Genomic DNA, 12843 nt, shown 5'->3' with positions numbered 1-12843 from the left:
GCTCTTTGACTTCCTTGGAGAAAAAGTCAATAATCGAGGAGCTGCTTATTTCCCTCCAGGAAGTTTACAATACTGAGTTCTCTGCAGAAAAGAACACTCAGGCAGGTGCCCAGCTTCCTTGGACTGGTTGGTGACAAATTGCTAGGCTTTGTGAGCTATTTTTTTCTCTTCCTGTTCCCATTTTCTTTTCTTTTTCTTTCTTTGCCTTTCCTTCAATATTTTTAAAAATTTTTTAAAGAATGTAAATTTGCCTGCTGTTTTAAGAAATAATGCAGAAATCAGACTGTACCCTTCACTCAGTTTCTCCCAGTTGCAACCTCTTGCAAAACTAATCAGAATGTTGATGTTGACACAGTGAAGACACAGAACATTTCCATCACTGCAAGGGTCCCTTCTATTGCCCTTTTATAGCTACATTCATGTCCTTTCCCCCAGCCTGTGCTTCTTGAAGAGCACTTTAATGCCAATGGTAACAAAATATTTGGGAGGAGTTAATGTTGATCTTTGCCAGATATTTAATACCCAGGGGACAAAACCAATTCTGACAGGTGCATGCTGCATCTCTTGTCCTGATATATTCCTATTTCTGCTCTGCTTTCATTCCTAGGGAGGTCCTTCTGTATTTTTTTCCTGAGTATCAGCTACCATCAGTATTTGACTGCACATCTGCCGAAGAACTCAGAGCAAGTTCTGAGGTAAGTGGTCTTTTTAGAACTCTGAAGGATGACAGAATAGCTTGGATTTAGTCCTCCGTGAAAAAAAAAAAAATGTAAAATGGTACCAGTGAGAGAACCTAGAATGGCTTAAGGGAGTGGAGATGGGATCTTTATACCAACTTTGTATCAGAACCAACAGTGTCTATGAAATCACATGGGTAGAGCCAGGTGGAGAAGATCTTACAGATGGAGAACAGTCACAGGGATCAAAAGAAATGGGACATGGTGACTGACTCCCCTCTCCCTGACCCAAAATGGTTTCTATTCCATAGATGCAATTCCTCGGTGGCTGGTTAGGAGGGGCTGAGCCGAGGATTGGGTAGGTCACCATATCAGGTGCCAAGACCACTAGTCTGATTAGAATCAATAAAACATCACAAGAGGTGATGAAGATGATTGTATTTTCCAAGCCTCCTTATGTATGAGTGGAAGGAACTTTGGTCAACCACCTGAAGTGCAAAGGATGAGCCTAGTTGTCATGTCCCCATCAGTAACATCTAGCAGTACTACACATTCCTCCCACCCAGTAGGGCTGAGGGGCTCCTGAGGAGTGCAGGCCAGCTGGGCAGCTCCAGGGTGGAGGAGACAGCCAGCGCAGCACAGGAGCGCAGGAGGCCCCTTCTCCACACCATGCTCAGCATCTCTTGTGGGATTGACAGATGTGGAAGGAAAGGCTCTCAGTGAAAAGAGCACAAATTATTAATTAGACAAAAGTGCCACAAGCCCCAATTGAACTTGGGTGAAATTCCTTGTTTTCCATTGTACAGTCTACTTTTTTACCTTCTCCTTTTACCCTGTACTCTCCATGGAACGTCCAGCTGCATTACCTAACTGGGACCTTCCTTGTCAGTGCCCCCATGAGCTCTTGGCTGACAAATGCTTAGTCACTTCTCTGTCCTAACTTCCCCAGGCTCTTGACCCAACCATCCCCTTTCCCCTTCCTGGAGCACTCTCTCTGCATGCCTTCCCCCCACTGCACACTTCTCACTTTCTTCAACTACCTCCCTCTTTATGGTGATTCCTTCTCTGCTTGGATTCTGAATGTCATCATATCTGAGAGTGTGTTCCTGAACTGCTTTCTTCTATTAAATGCCATTTCTGGATGACTCTTACACTAACCAGTGACTCCCAGGCTATTTCTCTAACTTTCTCTTTCAAGAAATCCAGACTCCAGTTGCCTTTAGACAGCTCTTTTTTCAATATTTACGATTTTATCATTTAATTTTCTTCCAAGCTTATTTTTTTATCACACATTTTTTAACCATGCTGTATTTATTTATGTAAACTGCTTTAACCCATTTTTTAGTTTTGTTTGCAATGAAGTGAGGTATTAAATTTAGTTAATTAATTTATTTGGATCCAAGCTTAAAAGACCAATAGTACCACTGTTGGCTGGTTCTAGGTTTGTTTATACTAGATACTTGCATGATATAACTCTGTTGGAGGCACTGCATTCTCCAAAGTTAATATCTTGTTCTCTTATCACTTATGAAAACAGCTGGAGCAATGCCCAGAGCAGACGAACAAAAAGCTGAAAATATGTTTCAACCAGGTAAGTCTGTCTTCATTTATATTCTAAATGACCCATGTTCCAAAGGAGAAATAATATAAATTTCCAAATGTTAGTTTGGAAGGAAATCAAATTTGCATTTACTTATCAAGACTGAGATTAATGTGTAGTACATCAGATGTCATAAGGCAACATCTTTTGAATTTTAAAATGCAAATGTTCTCACAACATACAGCTTATGAAGCACTTGGAGTAGGACTGTTTTGACAGGAAACAGGAAATTCTCAGCCTTTAAGAAATATTTTCCATCAATAAATGGGCAAAAGAATCAAACAGACACTTCTAAAAAATAAATACAAATGGACAACAAATACATGATAAAAATGTTTAGTATCCCTAGCAGTCAGGGGAATGCAAATCAAAACTACATTGAAATTTCATCTTATTCCAGTTGGAATGGCAATCATCAAGAATACAAATAATAATAAATGCTGGTGAGGATGAGGGGGAAAATATACACTCACACATTGTTGATGGAACTGAAAATTAGTACACATTTCTGGAATGCAGTATAGAAATTCCTCAGAAAACTAGGAATGGAACCACCATATGACCCACCTATTCCACTCCTTAGTATTTATCCTAAAGAACTAAAATCAGCATACTATTGTGATACGGTTATATCAACGTTTATAGCAGCACAATTCATACTAGCCAAGTTAGGATCCAGCTCAGATACCATCAACAAATGAATGGATAACATCTCTTTGAGTTTTTTCCCTTAGTATCTTATCAGTAGTTACTAAGAGTATGATTTTTCCATTTTAAAAGTAATTATTAATAATCTAAAGAAAGAATTTAAAGAAATTTATCCATTGTCCCATATCATCCAAGTTTACTGATTGATGCTGTTTTTGGTACTTTATTACAACCTTTCTTTCTCTATATATATAGATTTTTTTAACAGTATCTAGCTTTTAAAGGTTTCCTGGGGCATAAAAGAGTGCACAATGTCCATAAGTTTTGTGATAGAAATTGCCCACATGATTATATGCCTCAATTCCCTTATTTCACACTTTAGGGAATAGGGACTCTAAGATGTGAACTCAGCCAAGCTAACAGGGGGAATTCATGCTGGAGCTGGGATGACCAGTTGTCCTTCAGACATCTCCCTGGTGCCATAAGAGCCTAGAATTTTTCATGGCACAAGATCAATACTGAGATGTCAGGTCATCATTCACACTTTACCTGTGTTTTCTCAGACCTACACCAGCTCCATCACCAGCACATACATTAGCATCTTCTTCCATGTGCTGGTGCCTATAGCCTTCTTCTGGAAACTACCATAACACATGTTATGCACATGTATAAAGACTAGGAGGTGAATGGCTCCCCTGGAGCTCTTCAAAGCACAGCTGCAAGAAGAGAGCCTCATCTCCTCTCTCTCTCTCTCTCTCTCTCTCTCTCTCTCTCTCTCTCTCTCTTAAATTCTAGTTATACATGACACTAAATGCATTTTGACTCATCATACAGAGATGGAGTATACCTTCTCATTCTTCTGGTTGTACATGATATAGAGTTGCACAGGTCATGTAATAATGTATGCACAAAGGGTAATAATCTCTGATTCACTCTACTGCCATTCCTGCCCCCATACTGACTCCCCTCCCTTCACTCCCCTCTGTCTAATACAAACTACCTCTATTCTTCCCTAGCCCCACCCTTATTGTGAATTAGCATCTACATTTCAGAGAAAACATTCAGCCTTTGGTTCTTTGGGATTGGCTTATTTCACTTAGCATGATATTCTCCAGCTCCATCCATTTACTGGCAGATGCCATAATTTCATTCTTTTTTAAGGCTGAGTAATATTCTATTGTATATATATCTCACAATTTCTTTATTCATTCATCTGTTGAAGAACACCTAGGTTGGTTTCATAGTTTCACTATTGTGAATTGGGCTGCTATAAACATTGAAGCCTCATCTCTTTTATAGAGAATGATGTATACTTGAATATTCATACTTTGAAAGTGAAAAAGAATTGTGAATTCTCAGAAGACATATGACTGGGAAGACCTGAAATGAAAATTAGAACCTAAACCAAATTACTTTTTATAAAGGCACTATCATCATAATATATTCAATTTTTTAGCTTTCCCAAATTTAACGACTCTTGTTGGTATGTTTGTCTCTAATGTTTCTGACTGAGTGTCTGGTGGACTATGCTAAGCAACTAGGAATGAAAGGAGATTGCATTTAGTTTCTCATTACTGTTCAACTGCAAAGTAAATTTGTTTTCTGAATAATATTTAAAAAAAAAACAGTAATTAAACATTTCAGTTTGGAGCTATCTTGTCAGTGTTTCTTATGTAGAATAAAAGACAAAGTTTACTTTCAGTATGTTTTTGCCCCTGTTTTAGCACTAATGTTATTTTAATCAGCTAACATGGAATTGTTATTGATTGAGCCAGATGCTAAAGTCCATTTCTGTATGTTACCTAATGTCACCCTTACAGCTTTGGGAGGCAAGTGCCACTATCTCCATTTTAGCAATGAAGAAATAGAGATTCAGAAAGATAATATCCCAATGTCATGATGCAAATAAGTATTAGATTTGGGATTTCAATTCAAATTTGTCCTGCTTTGAAGTTCTTTCCATTATACTACTTTTCCCCCATCTTATTCTTATCCAGACTTCAGTGCTTGATCTTTGTGAAAGAATTTTCACGTATTACTTGCAATAGTTCTATTACAGTTCCTCAGCAGGTTGATATTGAAGAATTGTCTTCAAATTATTGGAGACCTTGACATTATAACATGAGATGTATGTAGTAAAGGTGCTCAAAGTGGAATCTTTAGGTGTAGTGTGTGTGTGTGGTAGCAGGTTGGCTTAGTGACCAGCAGGAATTGATTATCCCAAATGTAAGTCTGGCTATGGAGACTGGCACCCTCCCACAGGTTTATATCTAATGATTAGGAACCCTGGTTTATATACTTACACTGTAAAACTTGGAAATTGGTTAAGAATTAGACTTTCAGCATTGAAGTTTATCCAATTATGTATTCCTTTTCATGTCTTTACAAGTGATATTTTCCAAGTGTCTACACTGTCAGTAAAGGAGCCAGGTTGTTGGGTCTTGGAGGTCATAATATAAGTGTTAGGGTCAACAGTGTTAGCATATAGGATGACTAGAATCTTCTTGATATTCAGGACAAGTGAGATTCAAAGGATCAAAGTAAGCTAAATAGTCAAGAAGGCAGGATTTCCTGTTGAAACTGAAATAGGGAACAACTGAAATCATAGCTTTCCTAACATTGAAATTCTGTGGTCTTAAGGACTTTCTAAATAATCAATGGCTTTAGGCGAATGGTTATAAGAACGATACAAATTTTTTCTTGAAATCCACATGAAGGACTAATCTATGCCATTTACTTTAGGGTGTGTACCTTTAATAAAGAAAGCCACATAGAATACTCAGTGAAAGTCACCTCATCCCAACTACATCCGTGGTTTTTGTAACTGCTGTTAGAGTGAGTGATAGGTGTTCCTGCCAAGGTGGCCTTGCACCATCCGACCTGAGCTGCCATCTTTTTTTTTTTTTCTTTCTGCTCAAAAGTCATTTGCTCCATCTAAAATGAATATCTCAACATCACTTCAACTTCCATTACCTGGTCTACCTCTGAGCCTTGCCACATGCTGTCCCCTAGCTTATCCATACTCCCAGCCTACAGTATGGTCCCTTGAAGGCCTCCCACTCTATTTAGAACTTGGTCATGATAATCTTTTACAAAATCGTTGCCTTGTCTTGCTATCTGAAATAAATTATGACCTCTCTGTGCTATAAGAGAACCTAAAAAACTTGATTTTATCATTAATTAAAATGTCTACTTTCTATTACAATAATTTCTTGTGTCATTTTCTCCTCAACTAGATTACAAAGTCTTTGAAGTTAGTAATCCTATCTTATCCAAATCTGTATCCTAGCAGCATTCAGTAGGTACCTTTGCATCTGGATTTTAACATTTATTTAACATTTATTGAATCGTAGTTGATTATTTCTGCTGTAGTGTCTTCCTGTAGAAACACTTACATGAATACCCCCTTTTGTGTGATATAAAAGCTATAGATCCCACAGGCCTTCCTTATTTCACAACTTGTTAAGATTGTGGCTCTGCAAAGTTGCTAGAGCTGGACTTTCTGAACTCAAGGCAGAAAATTTAAATCTTAGTTGAATATTCTTTCCTTCTAATCTTAATTCTGCTCTGTGACTCTGCCCTCCTGGGTTGAATCATTTACTGTCCTTGACCTTCAAGCCAGGGGAGAGGACAACCCCTAGGTTTGACTGAAACCTCTGAGAAGCTTCTGAGAAGCCTCCTAGAAGTGGTTGTTGCCTTAGTTTAAAGTTATCAACTTTGTATAGGATGAATTAAAGATGTTCAAAAGTGGATTCCTTATAGCTAACAACAATGTATTATATATGTACATATAAATTATATATGTATATTACAAGATACAATTTGAAACATAATTCATCATAAAGTTACAAGAGAGGATTTTGAATATACTCGTCATAGAGAAATGATGAAAGTTTAAGGTGATGGATATGATATGTTAATTACCCTGCTTTGATCATTGCTCAATATATACATTAATCAAAGCAAAACAAAACAAGCAAGCAGATTCTTCTCCAAGATGTTTGCAGCCTGGAAAAGCAGGCTGGCTCCATGTGTTTGAAATTCGCTTGCTGTGATTGCTGCATATCTGCTCTCTTGACTCCCTGCTATTTAGTTCCAGACCTTGGAAATGTGGAGAGGAATAAAAATAAATCCTTTTTACATGGAGGTTATATGTAAAGAGGGAGGGACAGATAACAAACCCACAAAGGAAAAAGAATTCAGAGGCACATATTGACAGATGATAAACCCATAAATACGTAATCATGATGTAATTTGCCATAAAATAATCGTGCAGGGCCAGGGAGTTGACAGCAATGGTGTGTTTGGGAAGAAGGAGGTGATTCAGAAACAGTGGGCAAGGGGCATCTCAGACCTGAAGCAGGGAAGGAGCTTTGTGCTGATCTGGGTTGAATTTACTGGACTGAGAAAGCAGCAGGAGCAAGAGGCAGGAATGAGGTTGGTGAATGCTTAGAAGAATGAGTCCTGGAACTCAGGAAACAAGGCAAGAACAGGTGGTCACAGGCCAGGGATTTCAGAGACTAATTGGTGCCTAACACCAGCTTCCAGGAAGTTTAAGCCACTAAAAATCTAAGATTTCTTTACATAGCCATCTGCAAACCTGAGAATTAGTCTCATCTTTAACATCTTATTATCCACACACGCGGCCCATGCTGGATGCCAAAAATGGAGTGCTGTTTGGTCCCTGCTCCCACATACTCCTCTCCACTAATGGTGGGTGAAGTGTGTACATAGTCGAGGTGAGTTGCCTCACATAATCCCAAGTCAAGTACTCCAAGTCAGGATTTCCATGCTCTTTAATTGAATGGAGATTCCTCACCTTTCTATCAACTCTGACAATACCCAAGCCTTACCTGGCGACATGGTACCCTTTCTCCCATAAGATATAAAGTTTGCATACTTGAATTAGCTCATGCTGTCAACTAGAAAGTTCTTGGGGACAAAGACTACCTTATTTTTCTATCACTTATAATTAATGCCTCAAATTTACAAAGTACTGATGTTTATTAGAATTATAAATAATACAAGATTTTGTTTGTTTAAATAATTTCATAGAAAAAAGAGAAACTAGTGAGAGCAGAGTGTGTAATAGTGATGGTGTGGGCAGTGCCTGGGAAGGGTCTACTTGTGTTCATGAAGGTGATGGATGGTGGTGAGCGGGCAGGGCAGGCCCAAGAGATGAACGAGGCTGCTTTACAATTCTCCTTGCAACCCGGTCATGTTAGAATTCAGAAATCTTCTTATTATAGGAAACATTAAAATGTTTGACAAAATGGGATTTTTCCATGTATCTCTTTTCTCAGAATATCCCCAATATTCTCTTATAATGGTAATCAGAGCAATTAATGCCATTCTAAAATTGAAGCATCTTTCCTCTCTGTTGCCTATCCTGCTTCATGAGATCCCCAAGCACAACATGCCATCTTGGAAAACAGCCAAGGCCCCTGAATTAGCAAGAGGTGGATGGTTAACAGTCTATACTCTTCACAGTAGGATAAAGAACGTACACAGAGTGAGGAAACAAAATTCCTCATTCTGTAGCTTCTGTGCTTTACAGTTACTACACTTGAGTCACAAATAACATATCATCTTTAAGGTGGCCCTAGCATTGGCCATCTGTCATTGTCCATGAGCTGCTGGTGCTGTGGAGAGTGGGCCACAGGAACCTTCCCCCTTTGTGCATTGAATGATTTTACATTGCTAATGGGAGAAGAAATTCACATTCATGGAGTTCTTCATTTCAAAGCAAGGGTCTCTGAGTCTACCTTGGTGTGCCTCTCCAGTCCTTATAATTATAGGAATATTGTACATATTACCTCCTCTCTCTCCCTTTCCCATCAGAGAGTTAGTTCCTTAAGGGTGTCCTCAGTTTGGACCACCTGTCAAACTTAGATGCAGGGTTGATGCTTGGTACATGTGTGCAGTTGGAATATGAAATCACCTCATTTATTAGGGGGAATAGTAATATTTTAAAAATATACTAAGACTGTTTTAAAAATGTTCCCAGATCCAGAATGTTTACATGGTCCAATATGAAAAGAAAATAAAAAGAAAAATGCAGTGCATCATCCATGATGCAAATAGAAGAGGAATTCTTAATGAAATATCTCTGGGACACTGTGAACAAAAAAGAAAAACTACTGAGGATAAACTGAAGAATCTTCGTGTAAAACTGGCAATGTTGTTGCAAACACTTCAGCTGGTGAGTGACGACATTGTATATGAGTAATAGGAATATGCTCTGTGGCTAGACTCCCCTCCTAACATCATCATTTGCTTACTGACCTGGGACAAGTCACCTAACCCCATCCTTGCTGCCACTTAAAGAATATCAAAATCATCAATAAATGAATTTTGAAAAAATATATAAGAATATTTATAAAATTTCATTCTTTTTTCTCTTAAAAAAACAGAATTTTTTTAACCATACGAATTTATTTTTATTTTTTTTTTAGTCACACATGACAGCAGAATGTATTTTGACATATAATACATACATGGAATGTACATACATCAGTCATATTGTCTATTCTATTCTGCTGCCCTTCCTAACCTCCCTAGTCTTTCCCTCCTCTCCCATCCTTTCTCTCTACCCAATCTAATGTGACACACTTTGTTTTTCTTTTTCTCATTACAACATCATGTATGTATTCTGTATAACAATGAAAAAAACAGATTTTTTAAATTGTTCTCTTAATAGTGGTAATAAGAGCAATTAATGCCATTCTATTGGTAAAAGACAATGATCGATCACTTTTGAGTCTCCTCAATAGCATGTGTCTATTAAGAATTTTTTCCCAACTTGGTCAGGAAGCAAGATATTTTATTTTTATCTTCCTACAGAAATTAAAAAAAAAAAACCCTCCTAATCTTAGAGGAGACGTTGGAGAGGCCAGGAAACATCATGGAAGTGTGAATTAGTGTCAGATGACTTTGTATCTTTGTATATTTTAATGCATAAAGAATTGAGTTTCTATGATAGATTGAACTAATGAGGAAGAGCTCAATTTCTGTGACAGCACACAGAAATGCAGTAAAAATTAAAACGTATTAGGCAAGGTTGAGAAGTATTTCTATAGGTTCTAGAAATAAATTGAAAAATGCAAGCCAGGACAGTGGAGTTTAGGGAGCCCATGACATTTTATCCTCAGATACAGGCCCTGAGGGCCGGGTCAGGAGACAGAATCCTCCCAGGAGAGAACTGCGTAAGAGAACTGTGTGCCCTACAGAAAGCCTAGAGGATGGTCCTGGTGAATGAAGCACATACACTTCACAGCTGAGCCCTCATATAAAGCCAAACATGAGCAGTGTTGCCTGCCGACCTCTCTCTGTCTGTCTCTCATTTATTTTTGTGGTGCTGAGGATTGAATCCAGGGCCTTGTGCATATGAGGCAAACACTCTACCAACTGAGCTATTTCCCCAGCCCCCAAACCTGGAGGATGGATGGGGATGACCTTGCCCATGAATTAGATAGTGGAGAGACTAGGAGACTGGCCACACACTGGTATAAAATGGGACTTTCAAGCCCATCTGCCTGGGTTTCAGTCCTAGCTGTGAACATTTCAAGGTGAAAGTTTATTTTCCCTTTAAAACATATACATCTTTTAGTTTACATGAAGTTTCTCTTATATTAAGTAGAAATGAAATGCAGAAAATGTTTCTGCTTAATATTTGGTAAATTGCTGAAAGAGAAGTTACTCTCCTTCAGTAATATAGGCACAATTAAAATGCTATACTATTAAAATAAAAATGAATGATTAATGCTGTGTCTACATTATGGTAACAGTATTCGTGCTTCTATCAACATCACCACTTCAGCCAGTTCTTCAAGTTCATTATTGTTGTGAGAGTGGGATTTAGTAGAGCTCCTTGTGGTCTTGTGGCCATAAATGCTTTTCCGTGTAAATGATTTTATAAATAAAAAGATTGGAATGGAACCTGGGCATGGTAGCATTTCAGTGACAATTTTGGTTTTAATAACAGTGAATGCTTGAAAGAACAGAGAAATTCTGTATCATAGAAATTGAATACCACTTAATGAGAATAAAAAAAAAATCTTAAAAATTTTTGGTTATCAGCATAGAAAATCTGTTTGGCTAGAGAAAAAAATGAAAGAATAATAATTTATTAACTTTTTAAAAAATTATCTTCAATACCAAACCCCTTGGCTAATTACCTTGGCCAGTTTTCCCAGACTAGCCAAGATAATTATATTAGTTAAATTTGCTTTATTCACAAAGTTTAGTAGGGATGTGAGGGACTTTAGCCAGCAGAATAGAAATCTTTTACCTAGTATCAGTGAAAAGATACCCAAAGAGTTCTGACTCAAATATATTACTCTCATTTCACCACTTGAAGTTTCCATCATTACTTTTCTGACTGCTGGAGCAACTGTGGTAGAATAAAACAGAGAACTGAGTTGTGATGGGCCTGAAGCAGATAAGAGTAGGGCAGACACACAAGAAACCGAGTGTAAAATCCACGTAAGGTCCTAAGAGGAAGTTTCATCTGCCAGACAGAGACTAATAGCCAAAGGATTAGACTATACCTAACAGGTAAGTCCTGGCTGTGTTAGCAAGAGCCACAGGGAACTCTTTGTGGTTATTATATATGGAAACTTAGGTAAATATCAATGTCATTGAAACCCTTTTGCAGGAACAGGACCCCAGTCATAAAACTGGAACCCTTGTTAGAAAACTGAGCTAATCTAGAGCAGAAGGAATAAAGCTGAAGCATATTTAAAGGACTGAGGAAAGGGAAGAGGAGATGAAGATGAAGGAGTTGGACACTTGGTGGGACAGTAGTAAAACTGGGATAGTTTTTGGAAGGTCCATCCTAACAGTCTCCTCATCCATCTGCTTAGTTGGAGAGATAGTTGACTCCCTGGTTGGGCCTGAAGGAGAGAGATTTAGCATATCCCATGGATCTGTCCAGGGATCCAGAAGCCCAGGGAAGGAGACTGTGAAATTACACCGAGGTGGAGCTGAGGGGGAGTGGGAAAGGAAGGATAGAGAGACAGAGCAGGGCAGCAAGGCAGAAGCTGGGAGAAAAGAGGTATAGTAGGAAGAGGAGAAACAGAAGCCAAATTTTTATCTGTCTGGTTTGGCCTAAAAGGCTGAAGATTCATGAATTTTTAAAATAGGATACGAGAGCCTAAAACAGAGAAGGATGACAGTGGGGTGGGGAGGGGCAAGTGATATGACAAGTAATTTTTAAAAAGGAGGAAAATGTCAGTGGAACTAACCTCCAGTAAACAAGAAAATATGATATGAATTCCTAGCCCCTTGTGAGCATAAAATGAGATTAAACGAGAAAACATTTGGAAAAGGTTAAAAGCATTATTCAAACACAGGACAGGTTCTGTTGCTCCATGAATCTTAGAGAAGACTGTCAGGAGTCTGCCCAGGAAACGTGAGTAAACTCTTAGCTGCTTTCCCTGGTGTGAGTATCGCTTCTCTCTTCCAGGGTGGTCCAGCAGAAGACCTGGAGCAGATTGACGTTTATTTAGAAGCTTTGCTGAAAGAAGATAATCTCCTTTCTAGACCCCTTAAACAAAGTGTCGAAGGGCATGGTCTCCCTTTAGATAGCAATGGAAGCACTTCTCAAAACTAAAAGTCAGAAAAGGTATTCCCTTTCAAAAAATGCTAATAAGAAAATTGGAAGATTTTTTAAAAATTCCTTTCTTTAATGTTATTGTAAATTATTTTACCTTCCAACTTTAAAAAATTGTATACTTTAGAGATGGAGACTGATTTGCAATTTATAAATTTGCCAATCCTATTTCTTATTTTTTCTTGTTCTCTTGGAAATAATTTTTAGAGTTCTCTAATCTTCATGCAAGCTACTAAGACATATGAAAATGTCACTTAAGTTAAATTTTGCTTTTACTAAGATAATTGTAAAAGCTCGAAAACAGT

The 12843-nt window shown here is 38.1% G+C and overlaps 1 protein-coding gene across 1 annotated transcript in view; it reads left to right on the top strand.

Annotated features, from left to right (window-relative positions):
• Positions 1-12538, top strand: part of MORC1 (MORC family CW-type zinc finger 1) — a gene marked incomplete at both ends in the record, with an annotated part of 157963 nt that extends 145425 nt beyond the window's left edge. The window contains 4 exons of the mRNA XM_081301955.1: positions 608-695; positions 2215-2268; positions 8933-9127; positions 12392-12538. Of these exons, the coding sequence (XP_081158081.1) occupies positions 608-695; positions 2215-2268; positions 8933-9127; positions 12392-12538 (484 nt within the window). The remainder of the gene's footprint in view (positions 1-607; positions 696-2214; positions 2269-8932; positions 9128-12391) is intronic.
• Positions 12539-12843: the final 305 nt, after the last annotated feature.

The sequence above is a fragment of the Spermophilus citellus genome (assembly GCF_964194105.1).
Source record: "Spermophilus citellus genome assembly, chromosome: 7".
Classification (NCBI taxonomy): Eukaryota; Metazoa; Chordata; class Mammalia; order Rodentia; family Sciuridae; genus Spermophilus; species Spermophilus citellus.
This window is presented reverse-complemented; position numbering and strand designations above follow the sequence as displayed.